Source organism: Numida meleagris, chromosome Z (assembly GCF_002078875.1).
Source record: "Numida meleagris isolate 19003 breed g44 Domestic line chromosome Z, NumMel1.0, whole genome shotgun sequence".
NCBI lineage: Eukaryota > Metazoa > Chordata > Aves > Galliformes > Numididae > Numida > Numida meleagris.
Window position 1 is genome coordinate 44797409 of NC_034438.1, and position 19382 is coordinate 44816790.

General features: G+C 40.0%; 2 protein-coding genes across 9 annotated transcripts; one reads left to right on the plus strand and one right to left on the minus strand.

The window, feature by feature from the left end:
- On the minus strand, positions 1250 to 14176 carry LYRM7 (LYR motif containing 7). 8 transcript variants are annotated; one of them, XM_021380363.1, is made up of 7 exons: positions 14075 to 14176; positions 12058 to 12377; positions 9587 to 9659; positions 7967 to 8037; positions 4790 to 4871; positions 3230 to 3315; positions 1250 to 1778 (listed from the first exon to the last, which is right to left on the minus strand). In XM_021380363.1, exons 2-6 carry the CDS (start codon positions 12340 to 12342, stop codon positions 3242 to 3244), a joined length of 585 nt encoding a protein of 194 aa, XP_021236038.1. In that variant the 5' UTR covers positions 12343 to 12377; positions 14075 to 14176; the 3' UTR covers positions 1250 to 1778; positions 3230 to 3241. The 8 variants fall into 8 exon arrangements, with proteins under 8 accessions (XP_021236038.1, XP_021236040.1, XP_021236037.1 ...); XM_021380365.1 differs by lacking the exon at positions 4790 to 4871; XM_021380362.1 differs by lacking the exon at positions 3230 to 3315 and having other exon boundaries at positions 1253 to 1778; positions 12058 to 12373; positions 14075 to 14126.
- On the plus strand, positions 14211 to 18283 carry HINT1 (histidine triad nucleotide binding protein 1). Its single transcript, XM_021380369.1, has 3 exons — positions 14211 to 14396; positions 17081 to 17185; positions 17949 to 18283. Exons 1-3 carry the CDS (start codon positions 14286 to 14288, stop codon positions 18111 to 18113), a joined length of 381 nt encoding a protein of 126 aa, XP_021236044.1. The 5' UTR covers positions 14211 to 14285; the 3' UTR covers positions 18114 to 18283.

Genomic DNA, 19382 nt, shown 5'->3' on the forward strand with positions numbered 1-19382 from the left:
ATTGTCTCTTATAGGTCCCCATTCTTCAATACTCTGAGCAGCATTCAGCCACAGGGAACATAGGAATCCTGGGATTTCCACTGGGAGTTCCTCCTTTGGAGTGTTACGGGTCCCGATGATCAGCCAATGTATTATTCTTTTAAGACAATCCATCCTAAGTATGTACACTGCTGTCACTCCTGCCTGGCTCGCCAAGTGTAAGGCAATGGAATGCACAAAAATGACAGCAGAGCAGCAAGATTCCAGGCCACAGCCAGTGAGGATTCACACAAATGCAACAGCAGTGGGCACAGAGAGAAGGGAAAGAATCCGCTTACCTTTAGGAGACCTCAGGTACACAGGGATCTCCAGAGAGATGCCCTTGCCTCCACTACCAACCCTGAAATGAGGTCTGGGAAGGGGTGGATCCCACACTGGATGCATCTGAGCTCCCCTGGGTTGGCCCTGCCTTCCTACCAGGTGCTCAATCACTGTTTCAAGCTGTGACTTAGCATTTCCACTACACAGACAATGTATTTATTGCTGGCTACCCTGCTCATGGCAGCTGGAGTCAATGGTTTTAAAATTTGCCCATTGTCTCACCACGTGAGGTGAAGACTGGATTCAAGCACTAGATTTTGTTTTACACAGTCACAGACAATGTCTGAAAACACATGAGACACTGACATTTTTGGTGCTTATTAAAAATGAAGGTCATTTGGACCTGAAAATGAATCCATCCTCCATGGTACAACATGGTTAGATCCTAGCATGGCACCTGGTACTGATTTTTCAGAAGATTCTGTGTATGTATCACTGTAGTTAGGCTCCAGTTAAAATGGAAGTTAACAAAACGGTATGATAAATTCAGTGAGAAGTCAATGAGTTTCCCTTAAAAAAAAAATCAAAAGACAAAGTGATAAGGGCTCAGTAAAACTCACCATAAACTCAGTCTCAGGAAATCAGAACCACTGCAACTAAGTAACAAGTCTCTTTTTTTTGGAAAATGCCTCAATACAGTCACAAGACTGAAAAAAAAAAATAATAAACCTCGTGATCTAAAACAATATCCTTTGGTTTTCTTGTTTCATTGTCATTCATGAACTCAAACCCTGCCAATCCTGCTTCATTTAAAGTTGTGAGAGAGAAGACAAACACTGCCCACACTTGCCTTTCTGTAACACCTGAATAATTTTTACAGACAAGTCTTAAGAACTTTCTCAAGCATTACAGTATTTTAGTGTAGAGTTAGTTAAAACTTCAGAATTCATGCTTTTTGATGTGAAGTGTAAATTTAATGGTAAGTTTTACAGGACGGTTTTCAGTTATTTCAAAGCAGTATGTAATGTAATCTTATCAAGATTAAGAGCTACAACTCACTTGCATTTAGTTCCCCAAAATTCTAGACTGCGAGGAAACAATCTCTGTCTGATAATTATCATAATTAAAAAACTCCTCTCTGAAGTAACACAATTCAGCAGTACATATATTTACACACTTTCTTTTTCAAGGAAATTGTGTCTCTCAATTTTCTGTGGCAATAGTACTATCTTCCTCAAAAGAAGTCCATGGTGATATCACAACAAACAAAACTGGTTTCAGTCCACATTTTCTTGGTATTAATTATAATTTATATTTGGAAAACAAGACAGGTACCTACTACAATTTTTCAGAGTTATCATTACCAGGTTTTAACCTACGGGGAAGAAGGGCACACTCTTCTCAAGATTCATGCTTTTTTGTTGGTTTATCAGAGTAAGGAATATTGTCTTGTAGTAGATCCTTCCTGGGTAAGAGCACTGTAAAAGAAAAAAAAACTACTAAGAAAATTGTCTTATGTCAAATACTACTAAAGTTGTTTTTACATCTAAAAACAAAAAATCAGGTTACTCAAACAAGAATCTAAACTTCTGGTAAGCAAATAAGCAGCATCATGTTAACAATGTAATACAAAATTATATTCATTTTATGGTTTTACCTTCTGTTGGAAGTATATTTTTGACCTTTTTGCTTTTAACTGAAAATATTTTAATAGTATTAATAATTTATAGAAAAATGGCAAAGAATTGCAATAACTTCAAGCACAAGAGGGAATGGTAGTTTTAATGCTCCAGAGTCAGATTATGTTTACTTCAACAGTTCCCAAAATGAGTATTAAATTTGCCAGAGCCTTCCATACCAACCTCTTGAAAGCTAATCTGTAAAATATTCATCTTGTTACATGCTTTAAATGCCAACAGAAAAAGAAAGCATTAATTGAAAATTACGACCGCTATATTCTCACAGAACTGCATCAAAGCGGCATTTGCCTAATTATAGATCACTTTAACCTGTTTCATACTAAACTCTTTGCCATCTAGCTCTTCAGAAATCAACCTGTTCCTTCCTCATGAGGGAAGGAGCTGCGTCACGTCAGATTTGCTTCAGCAGTACAAACTAAAACACAATCACTTTGACCAAGAAAGACAGCTGCCAAAATTGTAACAAACCTATAAAAAACAATGTGTGTCTGTGAGTGTAACGACAAACATTTGGTCCAGAGTACACTGATATCCCACAGACTGTAAGAAAGAAAACTGAGGTTACGTTATTTCTGCCTCTGTGGACCAGCAGAGATGCATTTAATAAGTTTCTAAGATCTTGAAATAAAATTTCAATTCCATTTCTGTTATAGAGAAAAGACTGATAATAAAGTTTATGACAAGTCACATGGCTATACACACCTGGAACACATATATGAAATTAAAAAAATATATGAAGATATTGAAAAATACTAAGTACAAACAGATAAAGATTAAAGAATTTCTAAACCTTCCTTCAAAAACCTCAGTTTTGAACACACACTATACACACAGCAAATCAAAACATACAGTGTGTATGGAGCATTACGAAAGTTTAAGTTCTACTTGTACCAGTTTAATTTGAAAGAAAAGTGAAATGAATAAAACAGGGACATTTGTATACTGCTGAGTAACATAACTCATACTGAATCATTTTGCAAAAAATGAAAAAAAATATAAGAAAAAAGTTTACTAGGACTAGCAAACTCCAAAATGAAAATGTTTTCTCTTCAGTAAGGAAAGCTCAGTCTAACTTCCCTTTCTAAAACAATTTACTGGTGAATCCAAACATAACTATACACAATAGTCCCAAATTCTTTTTACAAATAATAATATTGCCCTGTGCACTGGTTCTAGAGTTAAGGCAACATAGAATAGTTTCATTTGATTAGGGAAAATGGTCCCCATACCAATATTTCTTCTCATTGTCTGAGACTCAAGAGGCAGGACTGCAGAGAAGGAACAACAGCAGATATAACTGAATCATACACTGTCGCTAAAATAGAAAAAAATGGATTAAAAAGATTCTGACAGTAACTCATTTAAGGACAAATCTGCAGCAATAAGCTTCCGTAACATATGTTTGCCTAGTTTCTCCTTCTCCTCTCCTCTTTCATGCAACATAACTAATTGCTTTAATTACTATGATTATCTAAATGATTTTAATGAACACAAGGTAAGTTTGTAAAAATAAATACATGTATGCACACACCAGCCAAAAACTCCTGGTCAGCTCATAGTCTGCTGACTGTGCTTAGCTCTGATGCCCTCATCTGAAGAGACATATAGTAGAACTGAAAAGAGCACACAGAAAAACAACAGCATGATCACAGACATTCAGCTGCTGTTTCAGAGAGAACCTTTATGATAGATGAAGAAAGCAAAACAGAGGCAACAAAGGTCTTAAGAACTCAAGAGCAGCCTGGCAAAAATGGATAGTGATTGATAAGCAAGACTTCAGCAAATTATTCTTCTACAAACCATACTAAATTCTCTGTCAAAAGCACCTGGATGCAAGAAATTTGGGTGGATCATGGGAGGAAACACATGAGAGAAATTCACTGAGGATAACTAAAACAGAAACTACCCCCGGCTCAGGAAGTATTGCCAGGTGTAAACAGATTGAAGACAGCAAAGCACAGTTGCTCTGTTCCTACTCTTCTACTGCCATCTACCTAGTATTTCTACAAAGTCACAGCCAATACAGTCCAAACAAATCTCTGGCCTCAATCATTACAGCTGTTCTAATGTTAAATGCTTTACCAAACCCAAACCTGAAAATGTATACAAAAATTTACAGACTCCACCAAAAAGAAGTGAAAGGAAATGATGTATGCAGCCGCAGATTTCTTCTATATCCTACCACATAGCTGCAAGGTGAACTTATTATTTCTCTTCCTACAAAGTAAGAGAATTTCCAAACCAGAAGCCAAGATTTCAGAATCTGATAGGCTCTGCATCAAGGTTGTCACTGTGTGGCAAATACCCCAAGGCACAACCTGAAACTTCAACAGTCAGAACAAGGTTTTGGATAGAAAACAGCACCAGATCCTCAAAGAAAAAGCTGTTGGACAGGCAGCATACACACTGCATTTCTTAATTCTCCTCAGGCAACCTCTACCTATATGGTAGAGTAAAAACCTGCAGATAATGTTGCTAATTCATTCATAAATACATAGATTGATTAGCCAGTACATGCAAGCTAATGGTTAGGATACCAAGTATAACTTATTTTTCACACTGAGGGCATTAAAGGTAGTTTAAGCTTCTTTTCCAATAGCTCCCATTTTAAAAAAAATACAGAAAATTTGTATCTTTGAAACCTTTATAGGATTAAATTAAAGATACAGGCAGAAAAACAAACAACAGGTAGAGCTGTACCCTCTCTATTCTGCTTAGTTTTCAAGTTTTCTATTTATTTACTGAAATAAAACATTTTAAAACACCCTTAAGCATGCAGCTCTACTCACATATTTTGTTGGAATCTGTGTGAACTGCCTGAATAACAGAAGTTCTGAGAATCATTTCAACATCTGAAGCTATTTTCAGAAGCTAATAAAGAGAAAAACAAACAAACAGTAGTTTAAATAATACATAATTATTTCTGAAGGTATTTTCCACATTAGAGAGCTATTCAATTACCAAAGCAGCCAGCTGTATTACTCAGTAAGCTATTTACTATCTTTACATAGCTTCCACTTTGGACGTCACAGCTGATAAAACAGCTACAGCATGACCAGAAGGAAACAAACCTTTTGCTTAATAGAATACAGCAGTACGAAATCTATACTTCTGATTAAAACAGCAAAGGAATACGGTAGAATGCAATTACCAAAACCAGTAACTACATTTATCATAGAATGGCTTAGTTTGGAGGGGACCTTAAAGATCATCTAGTTCCAACCCTACCATGGGCAGGGTTGCTAACCACTAGGTCACTCTGCCTAGGATCCCATCCAACATGGCCTTGAATGCTGCCAGAAGGACTCACAATCTCTCTGGGCAAGCTGTTCCAGTTCCTCACTGTCCCCTGAGTAAAAAAAGTCTTCTGTAAATCTAACCTAAATCTGCCCCCTTTTAGTTTAAAGACACTTCCCCTTGGCCTGTCACTACCAGACCATGTAAAAAAGTCAGCTCCCCTCCTGCTTGTTAGCTACCTTCAGGTACTGAAGGTACTGAGGTCTCCCCAGGGCATTCTCTTCTCCAAGCTAAACAAGCCCAACTCTCTCAACCTTTCTTCATAGGAGAGGTGTTCCAGCCCTTTGATCATGCAGAACTGAGGAGGACAATAACTCCCCTCACCCCGCTGGCTACTCCTCTTTTGATGCAGCCCAGAAAACAGTTAGCCTTCCAGGCTGCAAGTGCACGCTCCTGGTTCACATTCAGCTTTCCATTCATCAGGACTCCCAAGTCCTTCACTGCAGGGCTGCTCTCAATGAGTTATTCTACCAGTTTGTATTTGTATCTAGGACTGCCCTGACCCAAGTGCCAATACCTTACACTTGGCCTTGTTAAACCTCATTAGATTCTTGTGTGCCAACTTTTGGAGTGTGTGCAGGTCCCTGTGGATGGCGTCCCTCCCTTCTATTGTGTCAACTGCACCACTCAGCTTAGTGTCATTAGCAAACTTGCTGAGGGTGCACTCAATCCCACGTCTATGTCATTGATAAAGATGTTGAAGAGCACTAGTCCCAAGACAGACCCCTGGCGGATACCACTTGTGACTGGCCTTCACCTGGACTTACAGCCACTGACATCACCCTCTCGCTATGACCATCCAACCAATTCTTTATCCATCTAACGGTCCAGCCTTCAAATCCACATCTCTTCAATTTAGAGATAAGGATGTGGTGCGAGACTTTGTTAAAGGCCTTGCACAAGTCCAGGTAAACAACATCAGTTGCCCTTCTTTTGTCTGACAATGCTGTCACTTCATAGAAGGCCACCAGACTGGTCAGGCATGATATGCCCTTGGGTGAAGCCATGCGGGCTGTCTCGGATCACCTCCAGGAGGATCTGCTCCATAATCTTCCCAGGCACAGACACGAGGCTCACTGACCTGTAGCCCCCTGGGTCTTTCTTTCTCCCTTCCTTGAATATGGGAGTGATGGTTCCCTTTTTCCATTCACTGGGAGCTTCACCTGACAGACCATTTCAGTGATAACACACATCAGTGAATGTCCCAATAACATAGTTTGACTTACACCTACTAAAAGGGCAACCTGCCTCTTTTAACTTTCCTGCTTTTGAAATAAAGTGGCAAAAAAGGGCAAAATATGACAAGAACTAAGAATACTGAAGTTTATCAAAAGACGTAGAGGAACAAATACTACCTAAAGATCAGCACAGCATAATTGGCAAAAGGCCTACAATTCCCTTCCTCATTAAGAAGATAAGCAGCGTAACCCTTGCATATTTTGCTAAGCAATTACCAGAAGCCTCATACTTGTTTGCATGATACCTTTCTCAGAAGTAAGTTAATCTGCACAAGTGAGACACCCTAGAAACATGCCTACTCAAGGAAATAGTGTGTATCAACAGGAGAGGATTCTTCCAACGTAAAAGTTGGAGCTGAGGATTTAGCATCTACACAAAATTTCTCTGTACCCTCTCCCTTTCAAAGGATTTGGCCTAGAATAGCTATTACATATATACATACAGAACACTCATCAGCAGCTAGACTTAATAGATCAGATACGTGGAACTTAAACATAGAAATATCACTACTGGGGCCTGACTACAAGTAGAAAAGCTACGAAGTGCCAACTAAGTGCTCTGAAGTATTTATGATATAATTGAGTGGCTGATATGATGCAGAAGTTTAGATTTATTTCTCTCAATGACAGGTGGAGGCATCCTGTTCCAACACGTCAATCTCAGTGTTATTAGAAATCATATACAGTCCATTATGGGGCTAAAAGTTAATGACTAAATTACTTCCTCTGTATGGATGGTACTAGCTAGAAATAGATCATGCAGAAGTTTCATTTCAGGCCCTCAAAATGTTTTGAGGAATTACTCAGTAAAATGTGTTAACAACTGAGCAAACGTAACTTACAAGATGAGTTAACAGAATGCTTTATTACTTTTAATGCACCATGAGGAAAGAAGCAAAAAAAACCCATAGGTACAAATAATACCTCTGAGTCACAATAGTCATGTCTACTAGTTTCTTTTCCATCTCTTACAAAATAAGCCATCTCATTACTGCTCAAGAATCAAAATAATTTCTTATCTCTGCCAATTAGTGGGCAGATTATTTAAAGCTTTCATATCTTTGCTATACAACAAACTAAACAGGTAAATTTAAGCTCAAACATAAACTATAAGCAGAACGGGAAAAAAAATTTCATGAAAAATAGCAAAACAGTTTTTTCCCCTAAGAATATATGCTTCAAAATTATCATAATGAGCTATTAGAAGAAGCCTTCTCCTTAAGTATTTTTTCATGTGCAAAGTTCTACAACAGACTATTAACATCAACAAAAGATCCATGGAAAAGTCTTTCCACAATCACCTCTAATAAGGATTCAATAAGTATCTGTATTGGTTTAGGGATTTTTAAAGTAAAAGATGCTCTTTTTATTCAAAGAGAAAAAAACAAACTAACAAAAACCAACCCTAAATACCACGAAAACAAGAAGTACCTCATTTATTTTCTCTTCAGATGTCTCATTTTGGTTATTTTTGAATTCGTCATTTATCTTCTGTCTTGCAGCTAAATAAAGCAAGCAAAGTAAATAAAATTTGAACAAAACAATAATATCTTGTCTTTGTGATTGCAACAAAGCTCATGATGCTAAGGCCTTGATATCTACCTCAGGTCTGCTTCTTTTCTTGGCTTATGTCTAGGCTCCTTTGGACACCTACCTACTCTTTTCCACTAAAAATATATATATAAACCCCTTCTTGGTGCACTCATCCTAAAAAATACAAGATTTCCATAGAATTCAGTGATGTTATATTTTGAGTTTACTAGTACAGGAACAAGACACAATGCCAGATCTGCTCATCTAGCATTCTCAGCTTTAAAAATAACTAACATACAGAGGCCACTGCTAAAATTTCAGTTATTAAAAAATCAGTGTTTATTCCCTGAAGATGAACCACACATAGAGAAGATCAGTTCAAACACTTAGAATGTTAAATATGCTCTGGTTGGACTGAAGAGAAGGAAGGAAAAAAAAAAAATTCCAAGGCAGAGCATCAAGGTTCATAAACAAACAAACAAAAATACTGAATTTTCTTTAAGGAATACAGCTTGAGTTGATCAACCAGATAAAGATAACCTTAAGATTTTTTCTTTTTCTACAATTTTTTTGCCTACTGCCCAGCTGTGTTTTCACTACTGTCCTTAAGCTCCTTCTCTCATACAAAATAGGCATATACACAATCGGCAAAAGAACAACAGCTATACTGTTTATGTTAACAAGGCAGTAGAAATAAAGAACATTCATGACTTGATATTGTTTGTCTTCTTCCTGTCACTGTCACTGCAAAGAACAGAGAGGAAGAATAGGAAGAAGTATCTCTCCTAGGTTGAGCGAGTTGGGATTGTTTAGTTTGGAGAACAGAGGGCTCCAGTGAGACCTCACTGTGATCTTCCAGTACTTGAAAGGATCTTCTAAGCAGGAGGGGGAGCAACTTTTTTACACAGGCAGATAGCGATAGTACAAGGGCAAGTGGATTTAAATTGAAAGAGGGGAGGTTTAGGTTAGATGTTGGAATAAATACTTCACACAGAATATAGTGAGGCACTGGAACAGTGTGCCTAGAGAAGCTGTGGATGCCTCTTCCCTGGAGGTGTTCAAGGCCAGGCTTGATGGGTTCCAGGTCAGCCTGATTTAGCAGCTGGCAACCTGGTCTCCAAGGTTGCTTCTAATCCAAGCCATTCTATGATTGATTCTATGAATTCAGTTAGCTATTTCTTGTGAAAAAATGGGATGAGACAGCAAGATTGCTACTGATATTACAGCGATCCCATCTCCTTCCCTTGCATTTTGGCTCTTGCATCACAAACCCCTCACCTTTATGGGAGCATTTGCACAGTCAAATACAAATCGGAGCTGCAGAATTGACTTCTCTGGAAAAGGTAGTATTTTTAGCTCTCTTCACAACTATCACACCCCTAACAAAAAGACAGCACTTGTACAGCTTCCTCCCCTTAACATTATAAAGTGGCTCTAATGGACACAGCAGTGACAGGAGCAAGAATCAATCTTATTCTGGCATGTAACATGCATCCATCACACAAAAGTCTATCTTACCTTCAAGGGCTCTTGTATCATTTTTAAAAACTTCTTGCCGAGTTCTATGTAACAATTTAAAAAGCCTCAAAGCCTGTAAATGCAAGACCAACAGAATTAGTCTGCTTGCAAGCAAGATTCTTAGTTAAAACAAGTATACTGCAATTAAAAGTGTTTCAGTTGATCTTTCATGCTGCTTCCATTTAGTACAACATTTGGAATGAAATCAATATCTGAGGTACTTTACCTCAATTCTTGATCAAATAGCTTACAGACAAAGCAGATTTAAGAAAAAACTGTAGACAGTTCTAGATGTTTCAAATCCACCTGAAATACTGGAGAGGACAAGCAGTATACTTCTAAGTAATCATTTGACATAATGAAGATATAATCCTGAAAATACTTTCATGCAAGCATATTTACTATGCCAATATAAATCAGAAACAACAGAACCAGAATAACATCACAAATATGTCACCTGAAGGGACAATCAAAAAACTAATATCATATTAGTGGATATTCTGCAATGCAAAAAAAAAAAAGTGAAGAAATCTAAATGGCTAAAGCACTCTTACAAGCCACTGTAAGAAAAGTGAAACGTGAATGTCAAATGGATCTCAAAATTGTACTGTAACTAGTTAGAACACGTATTTTTAATGTCTCTCTGTAAAACCTAGTCAACATCTTCTACAGGTGATATGGCAAATCCAAAACAAAATGAAGTCTTTCCCTAAATATAACCACCAGATCAGCCAGAAAATCAGTATTTGCAATGTAACAATGACATACCTACCTATGGATATACAGCAAAAACACTGAGAATCATAGCTTACAGTCATACAGTTTTGACTGCTTATCCACACAGAATGTCATGAATCATGGCAATCTTCAGGAAATCTTGACTTCATGTCCAGAAAGTTTCTTAAGGGGACATCTTCTGAAGCTATTTCTAGCGCTTTCTAGTATGTTTAGACATGTCTGGAAGGCACAATTCTCAGTACTTCATGATAACCTTGAATTGTCTTCTCATAATTACTATTCAACAAATTTATCAGAAGGAAACAGAGGAAACACATGCTTGTACATGAGAAATGCCCATCTTCTTCACTAGCACTCACTTTATCTGTGGGCTGAAGCAGTAAGCAAGCCAATGCCTTGGAGGTGAAAGGCTAGTCACAGGAGAGTGGCCAGTAAATACATCCTGACGGCACTGGAAAAAAGTGTTGCTTCACTTTCAGTCCCTCAATGGCAGAGAAAGCAGCTGCAGGCTTCTATGGATGCTACTACTTCCACCAGGAATCAAGACACTTTCTTGATCCCTCTGCTTCGCTGCTCACTTGGCTTAACATAATTCATCCCAAAGTATACACACGCAAATGACAGACGAGAAGAGGGAAAAGCTATAAGCAGTAGGAACCTTCTACCAGTTTACTGCCACTTCTGCAATATAACATTACCAAAACCTTAGTGCTATTAAGGGACAACTTACCAACAAATTCCAATCCCACTTCACCCCAGTGAGTAGACATTATAACTTATTAAGTATCCTGTTGTTGATGATATGCAGCTCCAATATAGATCCTTCTGCCATAAGGCAGACCAGCACACTTCTAATCACTTAAAAGTCAGAGGTATGCTTACGCTAAAACCTTTTCTTTTACAAGACTTGGTATAGGACTTAACAATCAGTTAAACCACGTATGCAGACATATGTTAGAGTTGGACTCCGCTAACTCCCACTCGCTTTCCATGTCCTCAATAATTTACAGCCAGTAAAGACCTGTGCTGTTCGTGAACCATTCCCCAGGTGGTTGAAACTGTGGAAAACAGACCGATAGATGACATTAGCATCCAGCAACCATATTTCTTGTCCTATAAATCTATTTTAATAGGTCTGACTACACCATTTGAACAGCACATTATGAAATATATCTGTTCTATAGTATTTTCACCATCCTTGCAAATAGCACAATCAACATTGCTACCAGCTTTGAGTTAAAGACGTAGGCCTAACAAAATCAGAGGAAGGATATGATTATTTTGAACTCTCTGATAGACGTTTTTCATGTAACTTCCAACGAAATACAAGCAAAAACCCAGTAAGTACATTATGTGTGCCGTTACTGTTTACACTCCCATAACCGACGAACGGACCCGCAGAAGCTGGCATCGAACACAGCACGACAGACAGTCCCCATCCCGCCGGCGGACAGAGGCAACAATCCCCCTCTCCTCGACGTCTGCCCCCTTCCCGGAAGCTCAGGCGCGTACGGGCTGAACGGGGAAGGGATGGCGACAACCCCAACTGGACAACTCTGCGCGGGCCGCCTCCATCCTTTCCCCGTTTGGCCCAGGCTTCAGTTGTCTCGAGGCAGCCCCCGAGGACCAGGGAAACCCGATCCGTTGGGCCTGAACCCGGCAGACCCTTCACTCACAGAGACCGACTGGCCACCACGACTGAAGCCCCCTCCCCATCACGCATGCGCACTCACCCTCCCGTGGCTCGCCATGGCGACAGGTGTGCGGGACGCGGAAGGCAAACCGGAGTTTCCTGCCCCGCCCAACGCACGGAGCCGCCGGGTGCAGCCGCCAACGCTGCCCGGCCGAGCCCAACGCGCCACCTCTCTGGTGCCGAGCAGCGTTTGCTCCGCTCCAGCTGACGACCACGATCCAACAGAGGCCACGGCCTCAGGGCCCGTTGTGGCCATTCGCGCTGCGCTGTACGGCCCGGCTTCAGCTGCGCGCAGTCCATCCCTGCGCGGCCCCACCACGGTCATCGCAGGGCTGTCTTACGCTGCAAAACCCAGTCTTTCTAGGAAAAAAAAGGCAGCACAAGGATTTAAAATGTAATCAGCCTTACTGCTTTTTTTTTTCTCTTGCTTCAATATATTTAATTGCAATTATATTAAAAATAATTGAAGTGTGGGAAAATAAAAATATATGTATTTGTAATGTCAGATTTCCTACATGGGCTATGAGCGTTTTATTATGAGGGACTAGGTATCTGATAACAAAAGTCGACCTCTTAGCCAAAGAAATTGTCTTTATTACTTGCAGGATTACTTCTCATAGCTGTAAATAAAATGAACACAATGCTCTGAAAAGGTTTTACTATTTTCAAAATAATATATAATATACCTGGTGAAACAAAAGTGTTGATGTCAACTACTTGAAAAAAAAATTCTGCCCAATCAGAAAAATATTTAGCTCTCTCTTTGTCAACTTGTCATCCAGAATCTGGGAAGAAAACTCTCTAATTCCGATGTCGTGTTAGAAAGCAGCATTCCTTTATTCCTCAGGATACGCACCAGGCAACTTGACAAGCAAGCGCACCCTCTCAAAGTTCAGATTCTACATTTGAACAGTTAAGACATGCATATGCAGCACACTGGCATATTCATTCACTTTCACAGTCTCATAGATATGTGCTAATGTCCCTTTGGGCATGCTCAGTGGTATCTAGGGTGGTCGAGTGCCCACCTACTTGTTCCCCATTTTTCACCATCAGCTTCATCACAGGCCTCTGACTCACTTCCATCCACTTTTCCCCAGTTTGGAAGATTTCCCTTGCTTATTAGGCCATAGTGAGCCACTTTTTGAAAAACAATGCATGTGAAACCAAAGGAAAATGTTCTTGCATGTTTTGAGGGAAAAGATAAAAATATTGTATTGTGACTCCAATAATTCTCATGAGGCAAAATCACTGAGGCCGAAGATAAAGTATTCTATTATGTCCCCAGTACAAATTATAGAGGAAAAACAAGACTTCACCCACTAAAGCTGAAATGGAAATGTTCAGAACTATCACTTATGGATTCCTTTTGCTAAACTAATATATTGGTTCTTAAACTAATGTACTAATTCCTATTGCTAAGCAAACCAACCTATATTAAACTAATGTATTTCTGTATTTATCAGAGGCATTTTCTTAACATATATTTTCTAGACTAAGAACTCCTCTGCAGCCAATGGAACTAGTTCATCTATCTTTCCCTAACAAACAGACAAATAGAGAAGCCAAATACATTTGCCCATGAAGCACCAGTTCCTTCCTCATTTTAGCCCTTGTATTCCAGTAGAATCTTTTGGGCACGTACACACCAAAATAATGCAGTACTGCAGTGAGGCACAGAACAGCATCCCAGCATTCAGCACACTTGGTCAGACCTTTGTGTAGTATCTAAAATGCAGAATTTCTGTGTCATTACCAGAGGTGTATAACAAATCCAGCACTTTGTGCTTCGTGCCAGCAGCTGCACAGCCTCACTTAGAAACCTCTACAACCACACGGCTGCCTGCACACTTACAGCACTCTCCTGTTTCTCCTTCAACTTTCTACAAGAAACCTCTCGACTTGGCAGTGCACCCAAAATGGCAGGAGGACGCCGGAGCCGGACACGCCGCAAACAGGCGCCCAACGGTGTAGCCTCAAAGTGCGGCTGAACACCACACACAGTCGCAGCACAGCACCCACTGACAGGTCCCTGCCCTCGCTGGATTCCTACGCACCGCATGGCGCTTACACATCCCGAGTCCGAGAGAGCGGGGTCGGCGGAGCGGGCCCGAGCCAAAAAGGCAGGCAAATCAACCAATGGCGAAGAGGAGAGGGAGGAGGTCCTTTGTTGGGCCAATGAGCTCCGCGAGGGGCGGGGCGGGGCGGAGGCGGGGAGAGAGTGGGGCGGCAGCAGCGGCGTCTGCGGCTGTAGTGAGGGAGGTCGCCATGGCTGATGAGATCCGTAAGGCGCAGGCCGCATGCCCCGGTGGGGACACCATCTTCGGGAAGATTATCCGCAAGGAGATCCCCGCCAACATAATCTACGAGGACGAGCAGGTGCGGGCAGGCCGCCCCCTGCTCACAGCCATTTCCGGCCTTGGGGCGGGCGGGCGGTGTCTTCAGACGTCGGCTGGCTCCGCTGTGTGGCCGAGGACCAGCGGTATTTGGCACCCGACCCGGCGGTGTCGGCGACTCGTGTGCCGCGTCGAAGCTTCCCGGTGCGGCGGCCTCGCTGCTCCCGAGCGGGATTTCCGTGCTCGGTGTGTGCAGGTCCAGCAGCGTCGCCACGCAGCGCCATGGAGCGGGTGGGGCTCTGCCCTCTGGGCCCTGCTACGGACCTCTGGCTGCGCCATTAAAGGAGGGAATTAGGGAGCGTTCTAGCTGCTGGTTCCCTTGGTAGAAGTCTGGAAGCAGCCATTCTGTGATCGGGGATCTGCGGTCAGAGGCGCGGCCGCTGGTGCACCGCGGCGTACAGGAACTCAGTGAGCTGGTTCGGATGTGAAAGCAGGTGTTAGCTTTAAGTTAGCATTTAGCTTAAGTTTATTTGAATTAATACGGTACGGTAAGTGGATCTCTCTTGAAATAAGGGTTTACCTGCAGTGTAGACTAAGGAATACATCTTTGTGCCTCATTTGTGTGCCTAGCAATGATTGGTAACCTGAAGCAATGTTTTAACAAATTGTTATAATGTTGCAGGTGCTGTGTGCTTTCGAGAGAAGTTTCCTCTGGTTTCAGGGTATCAGGATACTGTGCCTTTACATCAGGATGTGTATGCGTCGTTTCTGTACCAAGGGAAAGCTGCATGAGATTTTCCCCCAGCTGTCCTGGCTGCAGCCTTAGGAGTGCTATATTGAGAACGGTGCCGTTGGCCCCCTGATGAGTCTTGAGAGTAGATTGGCTGTCAGAGCAGCCTCCAATACTGAGTACTGTTTGGAAGAGCGATTAACTGCACTATCTTAGTTGACTTTATCTGAAAGTATGCTTTTAGAGTTAAGTTGTTTTTATAGAGAATAATATTTATTTTGTTTTATTAAGCATACTGAATATCTGTTTAGAGATTACAGTGAGAAAATACTGATACAGGGAAGACTTTGCATCGTAAATAGATGTGTGGAGAAAAAGATATTAAAAAGTACAAAGTCTCTGTAGAGTTAAGCCTTATCATTGTTCTTTTAGAGTGTCTAAAGTAAAAACAACACTAGTGAAGATGAGTTGGTTTCCTGTGTGCCCTTAGGTTTTCTTTCCTGATTGTCAATTACTGCTTCTGCTGTCTATCCTACAGAAAATTAGTTGTTGCTGTTTTTTCACTCATTAAATTATTTGAATTAGTTTATGCATATACACCTCCCCCACCCCTAGGAGCCACAGAAAAATTGCTTAGGAAAAAATGACTACAATGTAAAATTTATGTAATTATGTGCAAATTAGTTTTAGTCATTGTTTAGTCTTCATTTACCACCCTCTTAGGGAGAAACAAGCGGTTCACCAACAGAAATTTAAAACTATGCTTCTTCATAAAGGTAGTTTAAAATAAGACAGATTGGAGAATAAAGTAATGCATTATAAAGCTGATGCTTGACAATGGCTTCAGTTTCCATAGGAGAACTAGAAAAGCTGTAGATTTGGAGTTGCAGAGGAATTTTCTTTATTGGTTAACAAATAAATGAAACCACCTAGGAAAGACACATCTTGAGCAATGTTATTACCATAAGTTTTGCTGTGAAGTGGATGGGTGGGTCAGAGATGACCTCTAGCTACCAGTGGCTGAGTGTGAACACAGCATGGGCTTCTGAAGATTGTGGTGGCTGCAGTACTGAACTCTGGTTCTGTTGTCAGTTATTTGCACAAACAGGCATAAGAGTTCTTTCCCTACTCTTTCTTCACCTACTGGACTTTCCTAATTTAAAGTAAACATCTGTCTCCTTACCCTTGTTATCTTGCATCTCACTTCTGGAGTTAAACGTCTGTGTTGAGACTTTTTTGATGTCTCTAAGGAGGTACTGTGTGCAGTTTCAGAACAAATTTTGATACCTTGTGTAAAATAAGGTAGGAGTAAATTACTTACCATGCATAGCTGTTCATATTTCAAAGGTGATCCTTTTTCTCAGTCTGGAAGTATCTGAAATAGCAGCCTTAAAGTACTGTTTTGAAATAGTCTTTCTCTAAAATACTTGATATTAGTGAGAACAGGAAATGTAATATAGGTTAGACTGCATAGCTACCTTGCTATCACAGTGTTGTAGGATTTGGAAGGGATCTCTAGAGACTGTCTAGTCCAGCTCCCTCTCTAAAGTAGGTTCCCTGTTTCTGACCAAGGCAATATTTAGGCATTTTTGCCATATGGTTGGCAACTTTTCGCTCTTTTCTTATCAAACAGAGCAAAATAAGAGAGGAAAAATGAGAATAAATGTACATTCTATAGATATGTGTGTCTCTTAGCTGTTATACATATTTGGAAAGGAAAAACTGTGAAGTCAGTTGCTTGTTAACTTGCTGAGAAGACTACAGCTTTTAAATAACATTTTTTTTAAAAAAAAAGATCATTCTCTGTTCATACCAGTAGGTTTTGTTAAGTAGGTGCTTTGTGTATAGAAATCAGAAATCCGAGTAATACGTCACTCAAGAAAAAGCATCTCTAGTTATGTTTATCTGATAATCTGCCTAAATGTATATGTACTGATTTGCTTAAATTCTTACCTTTCTCTGAAGCAAGTTTTTTTTCCTGTTTGTTCTTTCTCCAGTGCCTTGCGTTCCATGATATCTCACCCCAAGCTCCAACACATTTTCTAGTGATTCCTAAGAAGCCAATTGTCAGGTTATCTGATGCAGAAGATTCTGATGAGTCTGTAAGTACTGTAGAAGCTTTCTGTACACCAAACTACTTTTAAATACTTCATAGTGTATTATTCTCTTCCTTCTTTCTTCTTGACATTGTAAGGAAGTACAGTAGTTTTCTGATACTGTAATCATTTGGTTCTAGTTTAGAATGGGAGTGGAACTCAGCTTTTTCAGTAAAGGTAGTGATATAAAGCTAAACAAATCTCTGGGTATGTATTTTCAGTGCAGAATGCATTATTGTTTTGGAGTACAGTCTGACGCGTGTCTAAACTCTAGTTTTTAGTAAGTAGTATTTCATAGGGAAAATATATTAAGTAAAATATATAGAGTAGTACTTTTAACGTGGAGAACAGAGGTTGGGTCTTTTGGTAGACGAAAGTTAAAGAAAAGGAAATTTATCTGCGAATTCCTGAATAGTTCATTTTTTAGCTAAAACCTTTAAGGTTTGCAAGATAAGATGAACTTTCTTTTCCTCTGAAATTATTTTTGTTGCCTGCAGAAGTTACCAAAGCTTTAACTGTGATACAAATATAGCTTCTCTGCTACTTTGTAGTTTGTTACAGTCTAGCTTGAAACAATTCCATAGCTTGCTCTTTCTCCCTGTATTACGCACAGTCAGTCTTTATAGATTTGCTTGGAAAACATCAGTTGCAGACAGACCGCAATTTGAAGAGCTCTGGCTGGATTTCTTAGAATTAACTAACTGACCTCTGAGTAGTTCTCTGCTCTCATTCTTCTCTTCTTGCCCTCTCCCCTCTTTTTATTCTCCAGCTTCTTGGGCATTTAATGATTGTTGGAAAGAAGTGTGCTGCTAACCTGGGCCTGACCAATGGATTCCGGATGGTTTTGAATGAAGGGCCTGAGGGTGGGCAGTCTGTCTATCATGTTCATCTCCATATTCTGGGAGGTCGTCAGTTGGGCTGGCCTCCTGGCTAGGATTTTTACACCACAAGAGGTGCTGCATGCATACAAATCACTAGCAAATAGATTTGTTGCCTGTCAACTTAGCCACTGTTTATGTAAATTGTTCTTGGATGTGTGTCTATGAAGGGTAATAAATGCTCTGAACAGCACTTGCACAATAAAGATATAGCATGTGGGAATGATCTGTCTTGTGTGTCTCACTGATGGAATTGGTTCTGTAAGTTAAAATATTGTGTCCAGAGTGTGTTTGGTTCTACTGTTAACAGTGTTCTGTAGGAAGTCATTTGCCTTGTCATTTGAAACCCAAGGATGCAACAACAGTCTTTCATGCCCTTTTGGAAAAAAAAACTTAAGCTTTTTGAAAGCTGCTGCTACAATTTAAAAAAAAAAAAAAGTTTTGTATGTCAAATCACAAAGATGCCATGCAGGGACTATTTCACGCAAAGTGCAATGTGTTAGAAACCTACAACTCATGTTTGAGCACTCCGTCAGTATCTGCTTAATAAGACCTCTTTGTCATCCTTCCCTGTGAGGAAGGATTAAGTAATAGTCTAAATGTACTATGTAACTATACCATAGCTGACGTAGTATTTACTGCTACATCATGATTTTGATAGAATTGAGGACTTGAAAATGTTAAACTATTCATGTAGGGCCTCTTAAGATGCTCAAGGTGTTTCATTATGTAGCAAGTGTGTATTCTGGAGATTTAATTGGGCACAGTTTGTCCATCAGTATGACACCCTTCATTGGTTTTGCCATGTACAGTTGTTAATACTGTTACCAAATCTCTGCAAGGCAGTTTTTCTAGAGTTAGGCTTATTGAATTGTCTCCCAATTGTTCATTGTGTTAAAATTGAGAAGGCCTACCTAACTGGTTTTTAGTGCTTCTTACTGTTGAAATTCTTTAGGCAGATGCCATAAGAAAAATGTGTTTGTGATCACCACTTCTCTGGAGTACAGTTTTATCACCAAGGGCATTAGAGAAAGGAAGGTGGGGGTGTAGAGAACAGTGGACAGGCAAAAGCTGTGAATTATTTTAATTCATATGAAAAGATATGTTTGGTAAAAGTATATGAAATAACTCAACTTGAAAGCATTCTGTTAGTTCTCTGACAGTTCTGAGCAATGGAACTCTTGACCTAAGAGATTACTTCAACTAGAAGACTATCTAGTGCTTCTGATGGCAACTATATTTAAGATTATAATAAGAGGTGTTTCCAGTGTGGTAGCTTTGCATCTGTTCTGCATGTCCTGCGTGGAAGGGTTGAGGAGGAAAAC

Excerpts from the sequence above, each read along its gene's own strand:
- HINT1 (XM_021380369.1), top strand. The coding sequence starts at position 14,286 with ATGGCTGATGAGATCCGTAAGGCGCAGGCCGCATGCCCCGGTGGGGAC. Across the intron at positions 14,397-17,080 it reads TAATCTACGAGGACGAGCAG|TGCCTTGCGTTCCATGATAT; the intron begins GTGCGGGCAGGC and ends TTCTTTCTCCAG. Across the intron at positions 17,186-17,948 it reads CAGAAGATTCTGATGAGTCT|CTTCTTGGGCATTTAATGAT; the intron begins GTAAGTACTGTA and ends TTTATTCTCCAG.
- LYRM7 (XM_021380362.1), bottom strand. The coding sequence starts at position 12,342 with ATGACCGTGGTGGGGCCGCGCAGGGATGGACTGCGCGCAGCTGAAGCC. Across the intron at positions 8,038-9,586 it reads TGATACAAGAGCCCTTGAAG|CTGCAAGACAGAAGATAAAT; the intron begins GTAAGATAGACT and ends TGCTTTATTTAG. Across the intron at positions 1,779-4,789 it reads CACAGATTCCAACAAAATAT|TGCTCTTACCCAGGAAGGAT; the intron begins GTGAGTAGAGCT and ends TTTCTTTTACAG.